The 27,830-nt window shown below is 40.2% G+C and overlaps 1 protein-coding gene across 1 annotated transcript in view; it reads right to left on the bottom strand.

Moving 5' to 3' along the window:
* The window catches only part of LOC115208130 (uncharacterized), a 47,825-nt gene extending 21,440 nt beyond the window's left edge, over positions 1–26,385 (bottom strand). Inside the window, exons 1-4 of the mRNA XM_029775956.1 lie at positions 26,317–26,385; positions 26,102–26,143; positions 9,311–9,424; positions 8,909–8,971 (exon numbers count right to left, since the gene is read on the bottom strand). Of these exons, the coding sequence (XP_029631816.1) occupies positions 8,909–8,971; positions 9,311–9,424; positions 26,102–26,134 (210 nt within the window). The 5' untranslated portion in view covers positions 26,135–26,143; positions 26,317–26,385. The remainder of the gene's footprint in view (positions 1–8,908; positions 8,972–9,310; positions 9,425–26,101; positions 26,144–26,316) is intronic.
* Between the last annotated feature and the right edge of the window lie 1,445 nt (positions 26,386–27,830).

Below are 27,830 nucleotides of genomic sequence, written 5' to 3' on the forward strand. Positions count from 1 at the left end.
ATGAGCGTTTTCAAGAACAACTTCAGCATTTTACTGCAGTGGGCTAAATCAGGTTCACACAGTGTTTCTTGGTAGTCTTAAACAAATCTACTTTGAAACAAAAGTATGCACCTCATACACATGGTTATGGGCTTAATAAAATATTACACCTATACCATGTCAGATTAAGGGCTAAATCTTCGGCTGGCATTGAGGGGGCAATAGTGTCAAACGGACGTTAGTTTTCAATTTCTTCATGTAAAAATGGGCGCACTGGCATTTCCAGTCTTAACGCCAGTTTCGGCAAGTTATCTGTTTTATATCAGCTCGTATGCGCTCCGATGGGTAGGTTGTAAATATTTGAGGTGTGTCCTTAAAAACATAATCCCGAAGTGCTAATATTAGGCAGCGAAAATAGGGATGTTTAAGACCAACCAAAAGCGGGAACGCATTTGGTTATGGCATCGATTTTAACAGCGGAAGCGCAGCCTATCCAGCCATGACGCACACTGCCCATATCCGCATGGAACAAGAGAAGTGTAATGTGCTTTTGAAACATTAAAAACGACTGTTTTTTCCCATTTTTGGGGGGATTAAAAAACCAAGCATAGCCTCCCCTCTTCTCAAGGAAGGCTCCTTTTTTAACCTGTCCAATTCAATCGCGAAGTAGTTAAGACTGTCGATAAAGGGTTTGACTCCTGAAACCACTTGGAAATAAATCTTAATCACCAAAGCTTTATTGAAATATCTAGTTTGAGAGTGGTCAAACAGTGAGCTGATGTTCCTTTTATGTCTATGCATTGTAGGCTGGCCCACATTATTTTAGCCAAGCAGGTCGCGTTTTGGATGTGTGTAAAACCCTCCATAGTCTGGGTTGTTTAAATATTATATTCCCACGGGGAGAAATTATGGGGCCTTTAATTGTGACGTAGCCTATTTAAAACAAGTTATTGTTTGGTTTTGTTTAGAATTTATTAGACTTATTCATTCTTATTCCCATTCTTAGGGCTTATCAGTAACACATTTAATCTTGCTTATTGACAATGCTTGGCATGTTCATGCTCAGCCATAATGCAATACATTAGGCCTCTTACTTAGAACAATGTAGTCTGAAAATGGGTTCAAGTTCACGTATTTAGCAAAGATAGGTCTACATTTTGTTATTTTGTTTCTGTAAGGCTTTTTAACAAACTATAATGGACTAACAATGAAATTAGTTGTTTATTCCAAGGCAATGCATAAAAGTCCTGAAATACACAACATGAATCAACCACATATTTTGCCATGGAGCACATTCTGATTGGCCAAGCCTCAACACATGCATGACTTCATCATCAAAACCCAGCCATTCCGCAGCAACGCCAGCAAGTTCTCTGATAATTGTGATAGTGAAAATAGCATTGAACTTAGACTGAAGGTCTAAGGAGGAAATTGTTGATGCATTTAATTAAAGCCTTTAAGTCCGAGAAATCTCCAGTGCTGGATGGTATATAAGTTGAGGTATACCAAAGTCTTTTTTGATATACTCAGAGGACCGTTATTAGCATGTTTTAACCACTCCAGCTGTTTGCAAATGGTAGATTATCAGACACTCAACAAGAAGGTCTGATGTCATTATTAGTGAAACAGGATATAATTGGGAAATATAAAGATCCAGTCCACTAAAACAATTGGAGACCCCTTACACTCCAATGTTGTGATGCAACAATTCTCATAGAATTAAAAAGGTATTGTCAGACATAATTCATTCAAATCAGACAGGTTTTTTACATGGACGATACAGCGGAGATAATATAAGGCAAGTACTGGAAACAATAGAACACTATGACAAATCTGGGAAATCAGGCCCACTACTCATAGCTGACTTTGAAAAGGCTTTTGATAAAGTATGACTGGAGTTTGTATATATGCCTGGAATATTTCAATTTTTGACAATCTCTTATAAAATGGGTTAAAATAAAAAAAATAGTAAATAATGGCTCCTTCTCAGAAAGATTTAAACTGTCAAGAGGAGTAAAACAAGGTTGTCATCTATCAGCATATCTATTTAATTTGGGCATCGAAATGTTAGATATTAAAATAACCGGTGTTACTATGATGTTGGTAATGGCGCCGGATGGGAAGGCTGCCATCTCATCGTCTTTTAACCAACCATGCAATTTTGTTAGTTTTTCTGCATTGTTCGTAAATTGTATTGTACATAATGTTGCTGCTACCGTCTCTTATGACCAAAAAGAGCTTCTGGACATCAGAACTGTGATTGCTCACCTCAAACTGGAAAAATAGTTATTCTTCAATGAGTCAGACAGGAGGGATATAATACAGACACCCGACCCAGATCCCTGTTATTCGCTGGAGAAGGAAACGCAGATTTAGTGGAAAGAGATCAGGGTGCCTTGTGAGGATCACGCGATGAGTGGCTAATCTGCCCGTGCCTTCCATCCTGCTAGCTAACGTTCAATGGCTGGAAAATAAATGGGACGAACTGAAAGCACATTTATCATAACAACGAGCCATTAAAAACTGTAATATCTTATGTTTCACCGAGTCGTGGCTGAACGACAACATTAACAACTTACAGCTGGCGGGTTAAAGACTATCGGCAGGACAGAACAGCAGCCTCTGGTAAGATACAGGGCGGGCGCCTAGGCATTTATGTTTACATACCACCACAGACCGATGCTGGCACTAAAACCGCACTCAATGAGCTGTACACCGCCGTCAGAAAACCATAAAACGCTCATCCAGAGGCGGCACTCATAGTGGCCGGGGACTTTAATGCAGGGAAACTTAAATCAGTTTTACCTAATTGCTATCAGCATATTAAATGTGGCCGGCCTATCAGAGGGGAAAAAAATTCTAGACCGTGTACAAAGCTCTCCCTCGGCCTCCATTTGGCAAATCTGACCATAATTCTATCCTCCCGATTCCTGCTTACAAGAAAAAACTAAAGCAGGAATTACCAGTGACTCGGTCTATAAAAAAGTGGTCAGATGAAGCAGATGGTAAATTTCAGGACGGTTTTGCTAGCACAGACTGGAATATGTACCGGGATTCTTCCGATGGCATTGAGGAGTACACCACATCAGTCACTGGCCTTATCAATAAGTTCATTGAGGACTTCATCCCACAATGACTGTAGGTACATACCCCAACCAGAAGCCATGGATTACAGACAACATTCGCACTGAGATAAAGGGTAAAGCTGCCACTTTCAGGGAGCGGGACTCTAACACGGAAGCTTATAAGAAATTCTGCTATTCCTTCCGACGAACCATCAAACAGGCAAAGTGTCAATTCAGGACTAAGATCAAATCGTAGTACACCGGCTCCGACACTCGTCGGATGTGGCAGAGCCTGCAAACTATTACAGACTACAAAGGTAAGTACAGCCGAGAGCTGCCCAGTGACACGAGCCTACCAGACGAGCTAAATAACTTCCATGCTCGCTTCGAGGCAAGTAACACTGAAACATGCATGAGAGCAGCAGATGACTGTGTGATCACGCTCTCCGCAGCCATTGTGAGTAGACCTTTAAAGAGGTCAACATTACCAGGACGTGTACAACGAACATGCTCTGACCTACTGGCAAGTGTCTTCACTTATATTTTCAAACTCTCCCTGTCTGAGTCTGTAATATCAACATGTTTCAAGCAGACCACCATAGTCCCTGTGCCCAAGAACACTAAGGTAACCTGCCTAAATCACTACCAACCCGTTGCACTCACGTATGTAGCCATGAAATGCTTTGAAAGGCTGGTCATGGCTCACATCAACACCATTATCCCAGAAATCCTAGACCCACTCCAATTTGTATACTGCACCAACAGATCCACAGATGATGCAGTCTCTATTGCACTCCACACTGCTCTTTCACACCTGGACAAAAGGAACACCTATGTGAGAATGATATTAATTGACTACAGCTCAGCGTTCAACACCCTGGAACTAAACACCTCCCTCTGCAACTGGATCCTGGACTTCCTGACGGGCCGCCGCCAGGAGGTAAGGGTAGGTAACAACACATGTGCCACGCTAATCCTCAACACGGGGGCCCCTCAGGTGTGCGTGCTCAACCCCGTCCTGTACTCCCTGTTCACTCTTAACTGCACGGCCAGGCACAACTCCAACACCATCATTAAGTTTGCTGATGACAGAACAGCGGTAGGCCTGATCACCGACAATGATGAGACAGCCTATAGGGAGGAGGTCAGAGACCTGACCGTGTGGTGCAATGACAACAACCTCTCCCTCAACGTGATCAAGACAAAAGAGATGATTGTGGACTACAGGAAAAGGAGGACCGAGCACGCCCCCATTCTCATCGACGGGGCTGTAGTGGAGCAGGTTGAGAGCTTCAAGTTCCTTGGCATCCATATCACCAACAAACTAACATGGTCCAAGCTCACCAAGACAGTCATGAAGAGGGCACGACAAAGCCCATTCCCACTCAGGATACTGAAAAGATTTGGTATGGGTCCTCAGATCCTCAAAAGGTTTTACAGCTGCACCATCGAGAGCATCCTGACGGATTGCATCACTGCCTGGTATGGCGACTGCTCGGCCTCAAGGCATTACAGAGGGTAGTGCGTACGGCCCAGTACATCACCAGGGCCCAGCTTCCTGCCATCCAGGACCTCTGTACCAGGCGGTGTCAGAGGAAGGCCCTAAAAATTGCCAAGGACTCCAGCCACCCTAGTCATAGACTGTTCTCTCTGCTACCGCAAGGCAAGCGTTACTGGAGCGCAACGTCTAGATCCAAGAGGCTCCTAAATAGCTTCTACCCCCAAGCCGTAAGACCTCTGAACAGCTAATCAAATGGCTACACAGACTATGTGCATTCGGCTCATGTGACAAATATATTTTGATTTGATATCAGATCCAAAAATAATATCAAGGGATTAGAAATCCAGGGTTTATAAGCAATGGTTACATTGTACGCTGATGATTAATGTTTTCTTATAAATCCACAACTTGGATCCCTCCACAGACTCTGGATCACTGGATTACAACCAAATTATGTTAAGTGTACTATTTACGTATTTGATAACAAAAAAGTACGACTTTTACAGTACCGTGTAGTTTGCCAATAAAATGGTCTGATGGTGATGTGGATATACTCAGTATACATATCCCAAAATAAATAAATGATCTCACTCCAATAAATGTTAATAGGAAGTTAAAAATAGGTACGTTATTGGTAACATGGAAAGGTAAATACCTGTCTATTTCTGGAAAAAACACCCTGATTAACTCTTTAGTCATATCCCATTTTACCTATTTGCTCATGGTCTTGCGAACAGTTTTTTAAATGGTTTGAGAAAAATATTTTCCATTTTATTTGGAATGGCAAGTGAGACAAAATTGAAGGGCCTATTTATATAATGAATTTGTATTCAGAGGGCAGAAATGATTAAATATTAAAGCGATAGACCTCTCAGTAAAGGCTTCAGTCATACAAATGTCATACTTAAATCCAAACTGGTTCTCTAGGAAATTAGTAAGAATGTCTCACTGTCACGTCCTGACCAGTGAGAAGGGTCATTTTGCCATAGTAGAATGGTCAGGGTGTGGCAGGGGGGTTGTTTTGTGTGTTTTGGGGTTGGTTTGTTTCTAGGGGAATTTGTTCTAGTTTTCTGTTTCTATGTTTCATTTTCCATGTGTGGCCGAGTATGGTTTCCAATCAGAGGCAGGTGTCTTTCGTTGTCTCTGATTGGAAGCCATACTTAGGCAGCCTGTTTTTCTTTGGGTTTTGTGGGTGTTTATTTTCCGTTTAGTGATTGTACCTGACGGAACTGTTGAGCGTTTATTATTTTGTTGCTGAAGTGCATTTCATTAAAATCCACAGATGAGCACTATACACGCTGCACCTTGGTCTAATCCTTTCGACGCTTGTGACACTCACCCTATGTTCATGAATGGTCTTTATCCTTTATTAAGAGTTCAACCTCTCACTTTCAGTTATTTTAAAAGGAAATCATCTCCCAAATATAGCTATTTTAAAACAAGCCATAGAAAGTTCATTTTAATCCACCAGAAAATACATAACAAATAATTCAATAAATATTGTGGTTAAACTCAAATATAATAATTGATAAAAAAAACATAATACATTTTTTAAAAGTATACTCTTCATAAATTACATCATAAATATGCCTGATGGGGTTATGTCACACATGCATTTAACAAAAGTATATGGAAATGTCTGCTCTACCCAAAATGACAAACAACTAATTGCAGCATTACCGCAAAAATGGAAGAGGAAAGTGGAAGGGGGGAAAGTAAGGAACTTGCCTGTCAACCCTGCATTAAAGACCATAATTGGTTAAAGATAATTGTGATAAATAAAAAGTATACCAGTTTCATTTAAGGACCAAAAAATTGACAGCCGTGCCATATAAATTTCAAAATAGTTTGGAAGAGATTTTTGACGAACCGAATCCATGGCACATGGTTTATGAACTGATACGCAAAACTTCATTTTTTAAATTTAAATTATTATACAACATTTTTGCAACCAATTGAATGTTATTTATATGGGGGATACAACCTTCCCAGCTCTGCAGATTTTACGGCGAAGAGACAGAATCATTAGATGATTTGTTTTGGTACTGTCCATTTGTAGCTTGTTTTTGGTAACATCTCCAGAAATTGCTGAAGAATTGCAATATGTACCTGGAGCTAACCCTGCACCACTACTTGGTGATCTGAAAAGTCATAGTCAATCTATCAATACTATAATAACACTTTTAGCAAAAATCTTTATTTTCAATTTAAAATCTGTAGGAACAATGAGAATAGAAAGTTTCAGAACATCACAGTTGAAAAATATATGTCAAAAATAAATCCAAAATCTATGGTGTTGAGAGATAGATGGGATGGGGTTGAATGTAGCTGAAGGTTGGGATTAATAACAACAAATAATAACAAGATAACTAATGTAAAACGTACTGTGTCCATATAACATATATGGTTTAAGAACTTTTGTGAAAGACAACAGTTTGAAAGATATGACAAATATAAATCAAACCGGATGGACATCGGAAATAGATGTGAGAGGGTAGAGGAAGGACAGGGGTAAAAACAAACAAAATAGAACTATTGTAAAATAGACTGTGTCCATAAAATGTGTTCAGTATGTATAAACTGGAATTAGAGGCCTTTTTCACTAGTTTACTCCAATTAGTATCTTGTTTTTTAAAGAAAAGCGTCTATTAAAATAACATCAAATTGAACAAAAATACAGTGTAGACATTGTTAATGTTGGAAATTACTATTGTAGCTGGAAACGGCAGATTTTTTATGGAAGGCCCATTATCAGCAACCATCACTCCTGTGTTCCAATGGCAGTTTTGTGTTAGCTAATCCAAGAAGGCCAGCATCCCTGAGTTGCTTCTTTACTGTTGACGTTGAGGCTGGTGTTGAGTCATCTGGTATTATTTAATGAAGCTGCCAGTTGAGGACTTGTGAGGCATCTGTTTCTCAAACATTCTAATGTACTTGTCCTCTTGCTCAGTTGTGCACCAGTTTGCACTGTTCTGTGAATGGAGTAGTACACAGCGTTGTACGAGATCTTCGGTTTCTTGACAATTTCTTGCATGGAATAGCATTAATTTCTCTGAAAAAGAATAGACTGACGAGTTTCAGAAGAAAGTCCTTTGTTTCTGGCCATTATGAGCCTGTAATCGAACCCACAAATGCTGATGCTCCAGATACTCAGCTAGTCTAAAGAAGGCCAGTTTTTTTGCTTCTTTAATCAGTACAACAGTTTTCAGCTGTGCTAACATAATTGCAAAAGGGTTTTCTAATGACCAATTAGCCTTTTAAAATGATAAACTTGGATTAGCTAACACAACGTGCCAATGGAACACAGGAGTGATGGTTGCTGATAATGGGCCTCTGTAGGCCTATGTAGATATTCCATAAAAAATCTGCTGTTTCCAGCTACAATAGACATTTCCTATGTCTACACTGTACTTCTGATCAATTTTAATTGACAAAAAATGTGCTTTTCTTTCAAAAACAAGGACATTTCAAAGTGACCCCAAACTTTTGAACGGTAGTGTATATATTTGTAAAACAAATATATGGGGGATTGGAAGTGATGCAGACAATTACATTGATGGAAGCTACAATCTATCTGCATTATTACAGCTGATCTACCCTCTGAAAATTGTTTAAAATTACCAACATACCAACAGCTTCTCATGCAAGTATTATGGCCTGACTGTCAGATACAACACAACCACACACCTTCCTAAATATGTTTTACATGCTTTCCTCTCAGTCTAAACACTTCCTAACCCCCAGAGACCCCCCTAAAGACCTCCCCTGCATGTTCCCCTCCCCAGGGGACACAATATATATGGTAGTATATGGCCTGTCTGTAAGGTACATCACTTGCCCACACTGAAGTGATTGTTCCTCTCCCCAGGTGAGAAAACCTTTAATCAGACCTCCATTTGTCAGAGATCTTGTTAACCCATAAACCATAAACTGGGGCAAGTTAAACTGTTAAACTTTTAAACTGTTAACCAGCAAGTTAAAATGAGGGAAGGCATTACGACTCCGTGCTGCCACACAGCTCTCTCACTCTCTATTTACCTCCTGTAACTTGACACAGTTTATAGGTATTTTCAAGCCAATTCCAGGGCTATTTCATGGGATTAAATTTGTCTTCTAAATGCAATTAGACTACTGCATAAAGGCCGAAAGGCGCAAGAGATGCAATGAACATGAATCTCCTTGACAGAAGTGAGAGCATTAGTTTCAATCAGTTTGCCAGCCTGGCACATCTTAAAAGTGTAGGACTATCTTGACACTGACTGATTGTGATGTTGTTTATCTTTGGTATACCATTCTTTATCTGCACAAATCAAACAAATTTTGTTGTGAAAGATGTAATTGCAGTGTAGTAGGAAATACTCACCAAACTCTGGCGCTCAGTGAATACGTAGGTTATTGACCAGCCATTCTCCAACTGATTATCAATCTACGTGGCAAACAAAGATACAAACATTGAAATTTAAAACAGAAGCGTAGAATTGGGTAGTTATGATTCTCCAGGAGGAAAGTAGGAGTAGGCATGCAGCCGTACAGTATTCACGTCTGCCACATATAGTTCTCATTAGTTATGTGTGTGGGTCACATAAGGTCAAAAAATAACCTTAGAATAATAAAATAAGTCTAACTTGAGAGGAAATCTTAACATCAATACATTCAGGCATGACTTATTTGAGTGATTTGAATTAACTGTATCTCAAGTTGATATTTAGTTTGTAGAGTCTGTTGATATTTCTGCATGATTTAGTTTGGTATGATGTGTCCTCACCAGGCAATTGAGGTTGAGGAGGTGACCCTTTGTCACAGAGTGCTGACATGGACCAGGGACGCCACCCCACGCCAAAGGGAAGCACATGAGGAGGAGGAAGCACAGATGCCTAGCCTACAATGGACATAACATTATTATTACATTATTACCATTATTACCGCTGCTACTACTACTACTTCGGCTACTACTTCTACTAATACTACTACTACTACTACTGCTTTTACAAACTACTACAGTACTACTATTATTACTAGATAGCACTACAACAACAACTTATATTTCCACTACTACAGTACTACTGCTCGAGGATCTACATCTCAAAGTGTTGTTGCTCACCGTGAAACATACGGTCCCATAAAGAGAGCAAAATAAAGGAATATTGATAAATAATGTTCAATAGTGAGTTCCAAAATTATAGGCACAATGGTGCCTTTCATCCACACTTGCTAACTTAATATCATATTACGTGAATCCAATTCTCAGTCACATTTTTTAAATATGTTTTCAAATTTGATATTCAATAAAATCATGCTATTTTTCTTACATAGCATCTTATTGCCTGTCTATTTGAGAACATTTTTGAGTTTTTGATGACACACTTTTAAAAGCCATGTTGAGAGCTGGGAAAGAGCTAGTCAATCTGCTACCAATTCCATACTGTTACAGAACACTGGTTATAAACATCTGGAAAAGCTAACTGCTAACAATAGATACTAGATCAAAATGTCATAATGCTTACTGCCCAAAATGGCCGATAGTACTGTTTTTTCACTTTATTACAGAACTGGGGCTCTACAGAGGGCCAGACAGAGAAACAAATTATTTGATGAGCAAATATAACTTTACAATATTACGGTTTACCTTGGTGTAAACAGAGGTGACCCGACACAAATAACATATACACACGTGCACAGGCATGTGCGCACACACACACACTTCACTCTTACCAAGGAGATCCTCAAGGAACCATTGCTAGTCAATGGATTCTTATTTGCACCTTTGGTTAGTTGAGGGGTTCTTGGTGGAACCTTTTTGCTGGCACGTGCGGAGCATTTAAAATGTATTTCACTAGTGGATTTGCCTGACAGGCTCAGAAACCAAGTCAAGGAAAGGGGGGTATCTAGTCAGTTGTCCAACAATGTATTCAACTGAAATGTGTCTTCCCATTTAACCCAAACCCTCTGAATCAGAGAGGTGCAGGGGTGCTGCCTTAATTAACATCCACGGTGCCTAGGGAGCAGTGGCCTTGCTCAGGGGCAGAACGACAGATTTTTACCTTGTCAGCTCGGGGGTTCGATCCAGCAACATTCCAGTTACTGGCCCAATGCTCTAACCACTATGCTACCTGCCGCCCCACTGAAGTAAAGAAATGTAGCTAGTCTAAGGCTCAATCTCAATACCTCCCCTTAGCCCTTCCCATCCATTTTGTGTTATCTCACAAGCCGTATGGATTGGGAATTGTGCCTCAATTCAACTTTGAGTGAGGCGTAGTGCCTTTTCAGCCCTCTAGCTGGCCTTCCAAGTGAAGCAAATCGAGTTTGTAATGACAGGTTTTTCTATCACTGAATAAAAATGTTTTCCTAGTTTATTATCAGTAGATAAATTGTATTTATATTAAACTATATATATTCTAGTGGCGGCATTCTGTCAGAAGATTGGAGACGTAGCTTTCATAATGTTCTTTTTGGCCACCTGTGAGAGTAGATGTCATTCCTGTGTTCTGTTTTAATGTCATTAAAGGTTAAGATTGATCCCGACCAGTTCTGCAGCTTTGTTTAAAGCTGACATACAGGTGTAGGATCTTAATTTGATCACACTTTTGTAACTGAGAAAAATGTTATTCTCCACTGAAAATACAGACTAGCTTTGTGATTTATATAGATTCACTGAAAACCTGTTCTAACATGGTTATATAAATAGTATTGCACTTTTCATGTAGCCTACTTATGTCCAGCTAATAGCCTAACCACCAATCAAGCAACATTATGGACTAAACGATTTTGCTACGACAGTACTGGTCAAATTAAGATCCTATATCTGTAAGTGTATGTGATTTAAAAGAGCCAAATAGCCTTCCATTGTTACAAGTCACCATTTTGTTACAATATAATATTGATAATATTTAAATATCGATTAATATTATTGATTATATAAAAATATGAATGTATAATACAATATTATTAACAATAACAATGATAATTATGTAAATACCAGTAACAATATAATATTTAAAAGGTTCAAAATGGAACCCTAACCCTAACTTGAAATAACATTTTCTGAAAATAACATTGAAATGATAAGGTTCCCCACAGTGGCAATCGTTTTGAACCCCAAAAGGTTCCTGGAGGCTCCTTTTCTTGGTGGAGTGTACTTCAAGGTAATAGCAGTAATAGTCCTGCCAGCAGGGATCCAGCACTGTTTCAGGGAAAACTTTGGCACTTTCACATACTTTATGGAGATGGTTCTCTACATAATCATATCCAGATGGAATATATGGGCTTATTTCCTTTCCTTTCTTTCAAGGCAAAAAACTGCATATTGTATCTAATTGATGAAGTATGTTTTGCAATGGTATAAGGTGGTACTTGGATTCCTAATAGTTTATCATAAGACTTTGTTACTTATGGTTCCGGTGGCATGCATTGAAATGTGTGGGTTTCTCGTAGCTTTCCTTTGCAAAATAACAATGAATTAACAGACTTATTTTAAGATAATTGTCAACAGATAACATCTTAATATGGTGTGGGATGTTCACTGTATTGCAAGAATCAATAGCAGGTCTACTTCGCTACAGCATCAGGCATATTCTGTCTGTTCACAATTCACCTCTGGGAACATGGCAGTACTCAACACCCGACAACAGAAAGAGTTGGCCACTATTGTCTGAGAGATTGTTTGTGAGGAAATTACCTCTGCCCTCGACTTGCAATTAAAACCTGTGAATTATTATCTTGCACTGCTCACTTCTAAAGTGGATACCTACTAAACCAAAGAGGAAAGTTTGGATACATCGGCCAATGTGAGAGAGGGGCGACAGTCACACTTTATTTGGATAGTCCAAATTCTTCATCTGTAAATGCTCTAGAGATGGTCATACTATCAACTGTTATCTGTTGATAAGCAACTGCGTGCTAAGGTTAGGTTTATAATAAGGGTTAGGATAAGGGTTAAGGTTAGGGTTAGAGCTACGGTTAGTAGATAGTTAGTTGAAATGTTATTCAGTCTGTATAGTTTGTGCCTTCAGAAAGTGCTCATACACCTTGACTTATTCCACATTTTGAAAAATGGTTTAGATTGAATGCAACATTGATTGAATAAATGTTTTTCTCTCACCCATACCGCATAATGACAAAGTGAAAACATACAGAAATATGTCATTTGCATAAATATTCACACCCCTGAGTCAATACACGTTAGAAACACCTTTGGCAGCGATGACAGCTGTGAGTCTTTCTGGGTAAGTCTCTAAGAGCTTTGCACATCTGGATTGTACAATATTTACACACATTTTATTTATTTTTTATTCTTCAAGCTCTGTCAAGTTGGTTAATGATCATTGCTAGACATCCATTTTCATGTCTTGCCATAGAATTTGAAGCCTATTTAAGTTAAAACTGTAACTAGGCCACTCAGGAACATTCAATGTCGTCTTGGTAAGTAACTCCAGTGTTTATTTGGCCTTGTGTTTTAGGCTATTGTCCTGCTGAAAGGTGAATTTATCTCCCAGTGTCTGTTGGAAAGCAGACTGAACAAGGTTTTCTTCTAGGATTTTGCCTGTGCTTAGCTCTCTGCCATTTATTTTTTTATCTTAAACAACTCCCTAGTCCTTTCTGATGACAAGCATACCCACAACATGATGTAGCCACCACCATGCTTGAAAATATGAAGACTGGTATGTGTTGTGTTGTGTTGGATTTGCCTCAAAATAGTTAATTTTAATTAATGTAGTTAATTTCCTGGCAACATTATTTGCAGTTTTACTTTAGTGCATTATTGCGAACAGGATGCATATTTTGGAATATTTTTATTCCGCAGAGGCTTCCTTTTTTCACTCTGAAATTTAGGTTAGTATTGTGGAGTAACTACAATGTCGCTGATCCATTCTCAGTTATCTCCTATCACAGCCATTAATCTTCTGTAACCATTTTAAAATCACTATTGGCCTCATAGTGAAATCCCTGAGCTGTTTCCTTCCTCTCCAGCAACTGAGATAGGAAGGGCGCCTGTATCTTTGTAGTGAATGGGTGTATTGACCCAAAGAAATACTCAATGTCCGTTTTTTTTACCCATCTACCAATAGGTGCCCTTCTTTGCAAACCATTGGAAAACCTCCCTGGTCTTTGTGTTTGAATCTGTGCTTGAAATTCACTGCTCGACTGAAGGACCTTACAGATAATTGTATGTCTGGGGTATAGAAATGGGGTAGTCATTTAAAAATCATGTTAAACATTAATTGCACAAAGAGAGCGACCATGCAACTTATTCTGTGACTTGTTAGGCACATTTTCACTCCTGAACTTATTTAGGCTTGCCATAACAAAAGGTTTGAATTCTTACTGACTCAAGACATTTCAGCTTTTCATGTTTTTTTAATTTGTAAACATTTTGAAAATCATAATTCTACTTTGACATGGGGTATTGTGTGTAGATCAGTGACACAAATCTCAATGTAATTTAATATATACACAGTGAACTCCAAATGTTTTGGGACAGTAAGGTTAAAGTGCAGGCTGTCAGCTTTAATTCGAGTGTATTTTCATCCATATTGGGTGAACTGTTTAGAAATTACACCCCTTTTTTTACACAGTCCCCCCATTTTAAGGGACCAAAAGTATCAGGACAAATCACTGTATGTTAAGTACTAAAAAGTATTTTGTCCCATATTCATAGCACACAAATTACTACATCAAGTTTTTGACTACAACCCCCCCCCCCAACCCCCACCCAAAAATGGATTAAACATTTGGTCCTAAAAAAAAAAAAGTGTTTTATCTGAAATAATATGTAAAATGTTTTGCATGATTGTGACGTGGCCGATCACAATTTATATAAACTTTATGTGGTAATGTACACATTGGCTAGCACAGTGGAGGCCAAAAAACAACAGTGCTGCATCCATAATATGTCCCTCTACATCAGCAAACAAGCACCCTCTCGCCACTTCTTGTGAAATGTTCTTGATATTGTACATGGTGGCTGTTGTTCTAATGAAACACTCCAACAGCACTGAAGAATTTGAGGCTGAAGATAAGTATATTTAAGGAGTTGCTTATTCAAGTAACTCAACTCATGTAAACAACCTGCTTCCAATATCCCTACAATATGAGTACAGCAGTTACTTGTTTAATACAAAGACCATTTGTGGCCTACTTTATCAAACAGGGCTTTTGTGGAAAAAAGTCCAACTAAAGTCTTTTTTAACTTTAAAATGAATAAATTATGTATTTTCATGAAAAAATGTATACTAATATAATCTACTTAATACATGTTAAATCTATTTCTTGAAAAGAGGAATTCCTAGACTTGAAATTGCCTATCTGAGAAAAATGCCTCTTGAATCATTTTATTAGTAGCTTCCATTATTATGGAAGGAATTCTAAACTTGCCAAAAATACAAAGAAAATCATTTTGACCAGATTCAGAAAAGTATGGATAACATTTTCAACACAGCATCATCCAAAATCTTCTCTTCATCCTGATTACAAAAACAAAAAATGTAAGTTCAACCTATCAATCAATCCTTCTATTGTTGTCACGCCTACTCCCACTCTTCCCCCCTGGTGCTCGAGGGCGCCAGTCTCCCCAGCATTGCGCACTCCTGCCATCATCATTCCGCACACCTGCCTTCCTCCATCAAGCGCATCAGCGATTATTGGATTCACCAGGACTCAATCACCTCTGTATACTTCTGGCCCTTCTTTGGACACTGTGTTAACAAACCTCCAGACAAGCTTCAATGCCATACAACTCCTCTTAAATACAAGTAAAACTAAATGCATGCTCTTCAACCGATCGCTGCCCGCACTTGCCCGCCCATCCAGCATCACTACTCTGGACGGTTCTGACTTAGAATATGTGGACAACTACAAATACCTAGGTGTATGGTTAGAATGTAAACTCTCCTTCCAGACTCACATTAAGCATCTCCAATCCAAAATTAACTCTAGAATCAGCTTCCTATTTCGCAACAAAGCATCCTTCACTCATGCTGCCAAACATACCCTCGTAAAACTGACCATCCAACCGATCCTCTACTTTGGCGATGTCATTTACAAAATAGCCTCCAACACTCTACTCAACAAATTGGATGCAGTCTATCACAGTGCCACCCGTTTTGTCACCAAAGCCCCATATACTACCCACCATTGCGACCTGTACGCTCTCGCTCTCGGGTAGGGGGCAGTATTCGGAAGTTTGGATGACTGGGGTGCCCAAAGTAAACTGCCTGTTACTCAGTCCCAGAAGCTAGGATATGCACATAAGTAGCATTGGATAGACAACACTCTGAAGTTTCTAAAACTGTTAAAATATTGTCTGTGGGTATAACAGAACCCCGAGGACAATCCATCCAGCATTATTTTTTTTGAGGTCATTGGACATTTCAATGCTTTTCTATGGGAAAGTCTAATAATTAGGACCCAGATTGCAGTTCCTATGGCTTCCACTAGATGTCAACAGTCTTTAGAAATTGTTTCATGCTTGTTTTTTGAAAAATGAAGAAGTATTCAGATTCTTTCGAAGTATCCCTCAGAAGGACTCTAGTCTTTTGGTGCACGTGAATGAGTGCGCACTCCACATTCTTTTTCTCCGATATTGAACATAGTATATTCCATCTTAAATTTTATTGATTATTTACATATGAGGGTACCTGAGGTTGGATTAGAAACGTTGTTTGAATTGTTTGGACGATTTAGATTCTTTTGTAGACATCTTGGGCGAGTTGGAACAGGTGGATTTCTGAATCAAACGTGCCGAATAAACTGACATTTTTGGGATATAAAGAAGGACTTTATCGAACAAAACTACCATTCATTGTGTAACTGGGACCATTTAGATTGCAAAAAGATGAAGATCTTCAAAGGTAAGTGATTTATTTTATCGCTATTTTTGAGTTTTGTGACACCTGTGCAGGTTATGAATTTATGTTAATGCAGGAAGTGGGTGAAGCGCTGTCCTCAGACGATCAAATGCTATGCTTTCGTCGTAAAGCCTTTTGTAAATTGGACAACATGGTTCGATTACCAAGATTCTAAGCTAAAGAATGATGTATAACACTTGTATTTACATGAATGTTTAATATTACTACTTTTGTATTTTGAATTTTGCGCTCTGCAATTTCACCGGATGTTGTCGAGGTGGGATGCTACCATCCCGCCTGCCCCAAAGAGGTTTTAACTCAGCTTACTGGTCACCATAGCAGCACCCACCCGTAACACAAGCTCTAGCAGGTATATCTCACAGTCACCGCCAAAGCCAATTCATCCTTTGGCCGCCTTTTCTTCCAGTTCTCTGTTGCCAATGACTGGAACGAACTGCAAACATCACTGAAGCTGGAAACTCATATCTCCCTCACTAGCTTTAAGCACCAGCTGTCAGAGCAGCTCACAGATCACTGCACCTGTACATAGCCCATCTGTAAACAGCCCATACAACTACCTCATCCCCATACTGTATTTATTTATTTATCTTGCTCCTTTGCACCCCTGTATCTCTACCTGCACATTCATCTTCTGCACATCAATCACTCCAATGTTTAATTGGTATATTGTAATTACTTCACCACCATGACCTATTTATTGCCTTACCTCCCTTATCTTACCTCATTTGCACACACTGCATATAGACTTTTTCTACTGTATTATTGACTGAATGTTTGTTTATTCCATGTGTAGCTCTGTTGTTGCATGTGTCAAACTTCTTTGCTTTATTCTTGGCCAGGTCGCAGTTGTAAATGAGAACTTGTTCTCAACTAGCCTACCTGGTTAAATAAAGGTGAAATAAAAAATAAATAACTAAAAATGACCTTCCCTATTTCTCTGGTTCCCCGCTCTGTTCCCTGCTTCTGCATTGATTGTCTTATGTCCTTGTATGCCCGTGTGCTGATGTTGTTCCTGTCTTGTTTTATGTCTGTTCCTGATCAAATGTTTGACTTCCCATACCTGCTTCTCATCCCTGGCATTGGTCCTTACAATCGAACCCAGATACTAACAGAATAATTGAAAAATGTTGCATCACAAAGTGTGACTGTCTGAACATGATACCCTTCCATTGGGGTTACCACTTTTGCATATTGCAGAATCCACTGTGTCTGGGCAGTTTGAGCCAGGTTCCATACCACAGTGACAGGGAATTCCATCAAACGGTGCAGGGAGCGAGAGAGGGAGAGACAAAATATTATAATAATCCCATTACCATTATAAAATGTAAGTCTAAAGCATTTCGCTAGGCTTTTAGACACACAAAGCCGCTATCGTCACTTCCTGTTGAATGTGGAACGAGGGAGAGATCAGTTTGATGTTTTGGACATTTTTGAAAGTATTTTGAAGAAGTTTGTTTACTACCTAGCTACCTTTTGAGTTTTGATCCCGTGACGCGGTTCGCATCAGTTGCTGGGACAGCTACTATCTTTCCCTTGATCCTGCCGACCAAGGATGGGTCTAAGGAGCTGCTAGCTAGCTGCCTATCAAGCTAACCTACGTTGCTACAAAGACCAAAGCCAGCAGGTGTACTGTTGAGAACAGTGGTGTCTCTCTATCGCAGGTGAAGGATCTTTTAAACAAATGAAATAGTTCTACAAACAGTTGTTACAACAACAACAAAATAGCTTCAAGTGTGGTGGTGGAGTCAACTAATAAAATAATGGATGACCTGACCAGAGAGTTCCAGAAACTGAAGAACAGTTCTACCCAGGGTCAGCTCGATGAGTTTAAACGGGAGAACGGCAAGAGGACAGCAATCTGTAAGTCATTGAGAGAGGACACCAGTTCTGTATGTGAATCCATGATAACAATGACTGAGAACTCACATTATCTCGAGGGACCAGAGTGCTTAGGGACATTGCTTACATTGGCTATGACAGGCTCATTGTCCATCCTCCCTCCAAAAAGCCTGGATTGGGTAAGAGAGCCAGCCCAATGGGTTCGTAGCTTCAACTCCACAGCACACACACCAACGGATTAATGAATTGCTGAATGTCTATTTTTTTTTATCTTGCTTTGTTTGCTCTTTTCTATATTACTTATATCTCTGATAAGCTACCCAGGAAAGGGCTAAAAATATCCCATATTAACACATGTAGCCTTAGAAATAAAGTTCTCATGAAATCAATAACTTGCTAACATCAGATAACATTCATATATTAGCCATTTCTGAGACTCACTTAGATAATTAATTTGTTGATACAGCTTATGTGTTATGGCTTTTCAACCTCAGCGATATCGTGGAGCAATCTATCTAAGTTTCTTTGTCAAACATGAAAAGTGTGGTGTACCGCAGGTCAGCTCTCTAGGCCCTCTCCTCTTTTCTATTTTTACCAATGACCTGCCACTGGCATTAATCAAAGCATGTGTGTCCATGTATGCTGATGATTCAACCATATACGCATCAGCAACCACAGCTAATGAAGTCACTGAAACCCTTAACAAAGAGTTGGAGTCTGTTTTGGAATGGGTGGCCAGTAATAAACTGGTCCTGAACATCTCGAGAACTAAGAGCATGGCATTTGGTACAAATCATTCCCTAAGTTCTAGGCCTTAGCTGAATCTGGTAATGAATGGTGTGGAAGTTGAGGAGACTAAATTACTTGGTGTTATATTAGATTGTAAACGGTCATTGTCAAAACATATAGATTAAATGGTTGTAAAGATGGGGAGAGGTATTTCCGTAGTAAAGAGACTCTGCTTTTTTGGCACCACACTCAATAAAGTTAATGTTTTAAATGTATGTAAATTTACCAGCAAGGCTAAGTCTCTTGTCTGTAATGTCTTGTTCAATATATGTCAGACCCCAGTAAGACTAGCTGCCTCCATTGGCGTTGGCTAATGGGGATCCTAATAAAAAATAACATTGAAATAATAAATAAAGGAGGATATTACTCAGTCTATCAGAATGCTCATCAGTCATCTTCTCTGTGAAAATGTTAGCGAAAAATGCTTTTTTCAGCATTCAGGCAGAATTCACATATTCAGTCACAGTAAAAGACACCAGATTGTGGAAAATGTTTCAACTTTTCATGCAAATCTCTGAATCATCCCATAGATGTAGTCATGCCATTGGAATAATCGTATTCCTGTCTGGTTTCAGCCATCTAAAATGTGACAACTTTAGTCTCAGCAGGTCCTATATGGTTGATATTACAACTACAGGCTTTTCTGTGTCCCAGGTTTTGTTTTTGTTTGATATACAATACCAGTCAAAAGTTTTTACACACCTACTCATTCAAGGGTTTTTCTTTATTTTCTACATTGTAGAATAATAGTGAAGACATCTGTGATGGAGAAGTCTGTCACTGGCCGCGGGCAGCATTTGGTAAACTAACTCACACACGCATCACCCCCTCCCTGCTCCGTTGTCAGGTACGTTAGCAATGTGCGTCGACACACAAGTTAACTCTGCTATCTTAGTACCTACATTACACACTTTATTCTTACATTCCTGTGAATAACAGTTTGTTATGATATAAAGAATATACAGACAAGCGTTCATGTTTAATTTAAGCAACGTTTACTGTACTTAACAATGTTACGGATGAGCGAGCTGTTTGTTTGGTTCTGTTCCGCTCTCTCTGTCTCTGTAGCTTCCGGGTATGCTGGGATAAGGACCACGGCAATTGGGATGGCTTTGTATTGCCTGTCCCGAATGGCTCATTCATGTGATTGGGCATATTGTGTCACATCCTGACCAGTAAAAGGGGTTATTTGTTATTGTAGTTTGGTCAGGACGTGGCAGGGGTGTGTTTGTTTAGTGTGTTTCGGGGTTTTTGGTTTATGTTCTATGTTTTCTATTTCTATGTGGGTTTTCTAGTTTGTCTATTTCTATGTTAGTTTTGGGAACGACCTCCAATTAGAAGCAGCTGGATTTCGTTGATTCAAAATGGAGGCCATATTTAAGTGGGTTTATTTTCTCTTGTGTTTGTGGGTGGTTGTTCCATGTATAGTCTATGTACCTTACAGGACTGTTTTTCGTCGTTCTTTTGTTCAGTGTTCATTTCTTTAATAAATCAAGAAGATGATTCACATCCCCGCTGCAGTTTGGTCCGATCATTACGACGCATATGACAGAACCACCCACCATAAGAGGACCAAGCAGCGGAGAAAGGAGCAGGACGGGGCACTGCAGCAGGAGGACTATAAAGAGTCATGGACCTGGGAGGAGATCCTTGATGGGGCAGGACCATGGCACCAGGCTGGGGAGTACCAACGCCCTAAGGAGGAGCTGGAGGCAGCTAAGGCGGAGCGGAGCCATTACGAGGCATTATACGCAGGGATTGGCAAGTGCGAGAGGCAGCCCCCAAAACATTTTTTGGGGGAGGGCACACGGGGAGTTGGAGTAAGTCAGGCAATACGCCTGAACCAACTCCTCGTGCTTATTATGGGGAGCGACGGACCGAGAAAGCACAGAGCTATGCGGAAATGCGCACTGTATTGCCCAGACGCATTCAAAGGCCGGTCCAATCGGTGAAAGCTCCTCAGTATGGCCAGGCTATGGTGAGCACTCAGCCAGGAAGGGTTGTGCAGGCCATATGCTCCAGACCTCCAGTGCATCTCCAGGCTCCAGTTTACCCTGTTCCTGCTCCTCGCACTAGCCCTGTGGTTCGGGTCACCAGTCTGGCGTCTCCAAAGCCAACCCTACGCACCAGGCCTCCAGTGCGCCTGCCCAGTCCAGTACGTCCTGTTCCTGCTTCTCGCACTAACCCTGTGGTGCGCGTCCCTAGTCTGGTGCCTCCAAAGCCAGCCCCACGCACCAGGCCTTTAGTGTGCCTGCCTAGTCCAGTACGTCCTGTTCCTGCTCCTCGCACTAGCCCTGTGGTGTGCGTCACTAGTCTGGCGCCTCCAAAGCCAGTCCCACGCATCAGGCCTTCAGTGCACAGTCCCGGTCTAGAGCTTCCGGCGACAGTACCCGTCTAGAGCTTCCGGCAACAGTGCCCCATCTAGAGCTTCCGGCGACAGAGCCCCGTTTAGAGCTTCCGGCGACAGTGCCCCGTCCAGTGCTTCCGGCAACGTCCTACAGTCTGGAACCGACAGAGACGGCCCGCAGTCCGGAACCGACAGAGACGGCCCGCAGTCCGGAACCGACAGAGACGGCCCGCCAGTCCGGAACCGGCAGAGTCGCCCGCCAGTCCTGCACGGCCAGAGTCGCCCGCCAGTCCGGCGCGGCCAGAGTCGCCCGGCAGTCCGGCGCGGCCAGAGTCGCCCGCCAGTCCGGCGCGGCCAGAGTCGCCCGCCAGTCCGGCGCGGCCAGAGTCGCCCGCCAGTCCGGCGCGGCCAGAGTCTTCAGCGGTGGGCTACAGCCCTGAGCCTTCAGCAGGGGTGGACAGGTTAAAGTGGGGATTAAGCCCGGAGCCAGATCCACCTCCGTGGGGGGAGGTTTGGGAAGGGGGGGTATAGCACAGGAAGCGTCGGTGACGGTGGCCACCCTCCCTTCCCTCCCTTTATTTTGGGGTTATTGTTTTGTTAGTTTTTGTTTCAGTCTGCACCTTTGGGGGGGGGGTACTGTCACGTCCTGACCAGTAAAAGGGGTTATTTGTTATTGTAGTTTGGTCAGGACGTGGCAGGGGTGTATTTGTTTTGTGTGTTTGGGGGTTTTTGGTTTATGTTCTATGTTTTCTATTTCTATGTGGGTTTTCTAGTTTGTCTATATTAGTTTTGGGAACGACCTCCAATTAGAAGCAGCTGGTTATCGTTGCTTCTAATTGGAGGCCATATTTAAGTGGGTTTATTTTCTCTTGTGTTTGTGGGTGGTTGTTCCATGTATAGTCTATGTACCTTACAGGACTGTTTTTTGTCGTTCTTTTGTTCAGTGTTCATTTCTTTAATAAATCAAGAAGATGATTCACATCCCCGCTGCAGTTTGGTCCGATCATCACGACGCATATGACATATTGGAAGACACCATGTCAGTAGAGATGAGATTTTGTAAATGTGTTATATTGTATCATGAGAAACGAATTGCAAAGGTGCAATGTATATAATTCATGATGTTTAGCTGGGTGAAAATGTAGGCTTTTAAGGTAATTGCTTTATTAATTAGTGTTTGGTATGTTCTGATGGGAGGAGCCTCTCTTTCAGTTCAAGGGGGGACCATTTTGGATTGGGCTGTTGATGGGGCAGCATTGAATTATAGCTGTTTCAAAAGGTATTCTTTTGGTGGCAGTACTGTTGTTTCTCTTCCGGATTCAGTACTTTTGAGGCTCCGCTATCTTTTTATTTGATAGAGGTTACTGTAGGTTTTTCAGTGTGGCCTTCTGGACTACTCTACGCGACAAACTCAAAACTATGAATTAAAACATATGAAATCATGTAGTAACCAAAAAAGTGGTAAACCAATCAAAGTATATTTTATATTTGAGATTCTTCAAAGTATCCACCCTTTGCCTTGATGATAGGTTTTCACAATCTTGGCACTCTCTCAACCAGCTTCATGAGGTACTCACCTGGAATGCAGGAGTGCCTTGTTAAAAGTTAATTTGTGGAATTTCTTTCCTTCTTAATGCATTTGATACAATCAAGGTAGGGGTGGTATAAAGAAGATAGCTCTATTTGGTATAATAACAAGTACATGTTATGGCAAGAACAGTTCAAATAAGCAAAGAGAAATGACATTCCATCATTACTTTAAGACATGAAAGTCAGTCAATCTGGAAAATTTCAAGAACTTTGAAAGTTTCTTCAAGTGCAGTCGCAAAACCCATCAAGCACTATGATGAAACTGGCTTTCATGAGGACCACTACAGGAAAGGAAGACCCAGAGATACCTCTGCTGCAGAGGATAAGTTCATTAGAGTTACCAGCCTCCGAAATTGAAGCCCAACTAAATGCATCAGAGTTCAAGTAACAGACACATATCAACATCAACTGTTCACAGGAGACTGGATGATACAGGCCTTCATGGTGGAATTGCTGCAAAGAAATTGCTACTAAAGGACAACAATAATAAGAAGAGACTTGCTTGGGATAAAGAAACAGGAGCAATGGACATTTGACAGGTGTAAATCTGTCCTTTGGTCTGATGTGTCCAAATTTGAGATTTTTGGCTCCAACCGCAGTGTCTTTGTAAGACGCAGAGTAGGTGAACAAATGATCTCTGAATGTGCGGTTCCCACCGTGAAGCATGGAGGAGGTGTGGTGCATTGCTGGGACACTGTGATTTATTTACAATCCAAGGCACACTTAACCAACAAGGCTACCACAGCATTATGCAGCGTTACACAATATCATCTGGTTTGTGCTTATTGGGACTATAATTTTTTTTCAACAGGACAATGACCCAACACACCTCCAGGCTGTGTAAGGGCTATTTGACCAAGAAGGAGAGTGATGGAGTGCTGCATCAGATGACCTGGCCTCCACAATCACCTGACCTCAACCCAATTCAGATGGTTTGGTATGAGTTGGACCACAGAGTGAAGGAAAAGCAGCCAACAAGTGCTCAGCATATGTTTGAACTCCTTCAAGACTGTTAGAAAAGAGTTCCAGGTGAAGTTGGTTGAGAGAATGCCAAGGGTGCGCAAAGCTGTCATCAAGGCAATGATTGGCTTGTTGGTTATAAATGATTCCAAGTGTTACTTCATAGTTTTGATGTCTTCAGTATTATTCTACAATGTAGAACATAGTAAAATAAAGAAAAACCCTTGAATGAGTAGGTGTGTACTAACTTTTGACTGGTGTATATATAGTAAGTGGACCCTAACATAACCATACATTTTACTGTTTTGCATTGACAAGGCACTTGGCCCAGAACATGACTTTTGAACTTCAATGTATTTCAACATGAAAATGTTTTATAATTAATGTTCAAAGTGCATAAGCACTAAATCTATCGTATTCCATGAAATACAGTTGTCCCGAATTTGTCCCACAGTATTGCATCATTACCATCACGCTGTGCTTTTTCAAAATTGTACATATCAAGTCACACAAGAACTGGGAAGTGACAGTGAAGAATAAGGATATGACATATAATATATTATATTATATACCCTCCTCCAAGTAAAGTAACTTGGAATGTGTCAAATGGTTGTAAGTCATCTAGATTGTCCTCTATTTGGATGGATACATCTCATTCTATTGTGGTTGGAGTTTATCTAATGTAAGCGGATCATATTAACAAAGTAAACCTTGTAGTTTAATCCCAAAAATTAGCAAATTGTCATTAAAACACTGTCATTACCACCACAAATAGGGTCGGTAATGACAATTTCCAGGTTATTGCCATCAGAAAATAATGACTTTTTGTATAACTTTTGTATAAAATGGGTAAACCCCTGCTCAATATTGCTTATCACATAATCTTTTACTGTTTTTATAACAATCGATCATATTGTAAATACCCATTTCCCCAACGTTATTTTTAACAACATTATCCTGTCGTTATTGCCACACAGTCTTTACCACCACAATCTACAAATATTTCTGAATCAAAAATATATGTGCACATTAAATATCACACTCCTCTCATCATCAAGTGAAAAGCACTTGTTCTCAATCGATCAACTTAAAAATGAGTAAGTACATAACCATTTCGACAGGTAATTGCATTGTTTATGGTACTGTAGCTTCAATGCAGGTATACAAACACAGGCAGCAAACAGCCATATTTATGCAATAAGGAATTAAAATAATTATTTCTAAATGTGGTAGTGCCAAATGCTATTGACAGATAAACCAAATAATCCCAAACCACATGTTGTTTGTGATTTAGTTGTAAACTAAAATTGAAGGTTTTATGATGTGATGGTAATAACATTTGCAGAAGTAAATTCCATATATTGTTGAATAAAATGGTCACAGCCAATACCAGGTTATGGCTCCTGATAAAATGAGGAAAGTATTTATTTTGAAAAAAGTATTTTTTAAGAAACATTTTATTTTAAATATGACATGCCAAAAGTGCCCGTAGTTGCAAAATCACCCATATACAATGACATCTTGAGTTCTGGATAGTGGGCAGTGTTTAGGGACACTACAACTTGTTATCTACTATGTCCTTAAACCGGGCTCCACAACTGTGATTTTACTCCCCCCCCGTACGGCCCCACATGTTCATCTATATAACAACTAAAGGTATGACTTCCTGGCGTTAAAATAGTTACACAAACTAGCAGCTCAAAGAACCAACAAGAAGAGCTGAGTTATTGAGTCAAGAACTTACATTTTAAAAGATACTTATGTCTTCTTAGATGTTTTGAGTGTGGTACTGTGTGTTCTAGCTGCGCCACAGACATTGTTTCATAAACCTGTGACGTGTCCCGGGCTCATTACATGAACAAAAAAATGCTATTTATTGTCACTCCCCTATAATCTACTGGCTAGACATCTGGGTATCACGTTACCGACTAAATACTTCACAGTAACAGTAACCACTCTGTGCATTGCCTGGGCTACTGCAGTAAATTACTCAGATTAATACAATTCACTGTCTGGTCAAATTCACACATGCGTCAATGGCTTAATAAAATACAATTGTTACAGTAGGTACTTACTATTAGCAGCCCATCAGTTATTGCCGTTAACAAAAAATCTTGGAATGATACCAGTACCCCAAAATGCCCAGGTTCCAGAGTAGGGGACCTACCTTGGCTTTGTGGGCTGGTTTGTGTGTGTTCATCTGGCTGACCTAGGCAAGTAGAACAGAGTAGAGTCCACATTTAGAGTCATTGGAGCAGAGTTCCTGTCTTTGGTGAAGATGAGATTATTTCCCACTTGATGTGCATAATGATGAAGAGCAAAGAGAAGGAAAGGAGTGACAATCCGAATGAGGGAATGATCAACGTCCGGATGTTGACTTACAAGAAGTCTAGGGTCCAATGGTCAACTTTGCTTAGCCATCGCTGTCTTCAATGACTGACTGAGCGAGTGTGGGTGGTGGTGTGTGAGTGACCGCCTATCCTCACTGGTACCTCATTGAAAGGCAGAGTCTTAAAACCCCTCCTCTTTCTCTCTCTCTTTCTTTCTCCCTCCCTCCCCCACCCTCTCTCTCTATCTTGTTTCTCTGACTTGCTCTTTCATTTTCTGACTCACTCTTTTCCCCTCTCATTATCATCCTCACTCTCCATCTCTCACTCTAACAGCTTTAAATGTCCATCAATCTCTTTCTCAATCTCTCTAAAGTCCTCATACTTTCCTCACGACATGGAGCGATACCCCTGTTGACCACTCATGAAACCCAATGCAGTCCTATTAGATGTTTATGTTAGTCTAACTCCTTGACACAGTATGACCTCTTGTTATTTGTCTTGTAACTTGCCCATAATCTTTTCAAGACACTGTATGTGAAGCTACTTCGAGCAGCTCTGGAAACACGAAGGGTCTTTTCTCATTCAACTTTTGCAGAGATAACCAAAAAAACATTTCTCATGAAGTCTCACATGATCAGGGTGAATCCTCATTGCAACAGTTGACCATGGTGAACATAGTGGTGGTATGCAGGGGTGGAAATGGAAACAAATCACTCTAGGAACCCTAGAATGTAAAATCCTTGAATTCAGTGCATTTTTACATGTCAAAATTATTTCACTCATTGAATTCAATTTCAAATACTGAGGGTCTGAAAAAGATTGGTTCCTATTTAATTGCCCTTGCCCTCAGTTCAGAAAATCATTTAATTCAATCAGGGGATTGACTTAAAAAGTGAAGGAAATTACGTTGTACCTAGAGGTCACAAAGGTCAAAGACTAGTAACACAGGGTCATATAATTATCTTATCCTTCTCCTTGTAATACTGACAGTATGTTTTTTGTTAGTTCTAGGCTGAAACCAAAACCTGCAATTCATAGCGACAGGAAGTAGTGGTGTTGGAGATGCTGCAGCACCTCCTGGTAAATGTTATTAAAATTGCCAAAATTATATAATTAGACTTGATTGATGTCATATTGTACAATATGTTCGTCTCCCATCTTTTTGTAAACCGGAGCTATTGGTTACATTCAAGACAAGGTTGTTTTGATTGATCTCATTTGGTCAGTATCAAAGTAGCCTGTCATTTCGGTATTTTTTGTGGTATTAAAACATATTCTGCTAATGTCACCAGTCTGTAAAATGAAGTACTGTATAGTTACATGAAATGCATTCATAAAAGGACACCATTTTGACCCCTTGGGCTGACCCAAATGTACGCTCTGTACATAACAGACTTTTTTGAAAACAGTCGTGAGTTAAATAACTTTCTAACCTGCAGTGACTAGGCTACTGGTATCCAATCTAGGCCTAAGCCTACTCATCAGAGTAGGAATTGTATTTTAATGTTTGTCTGCAAATGCAACGATAGTTGCATGTGCTTTATTATTAAGGAGAATTCTTCAGTG

The sequence above is a fragment of the Salmo trutta genome, chromosome 14, assembly GCF_901001165.1.
Source record: "Salmo trutta chromosome 14, fSalTru1.1, whole genome shotgun sequence".
NCBI classification, from domain to species: Eukaryota; Metazoa; Chordata; class Actinopteri; order Salmoniformes; family Salmonidae; genus Salmo; species Salmo trutta.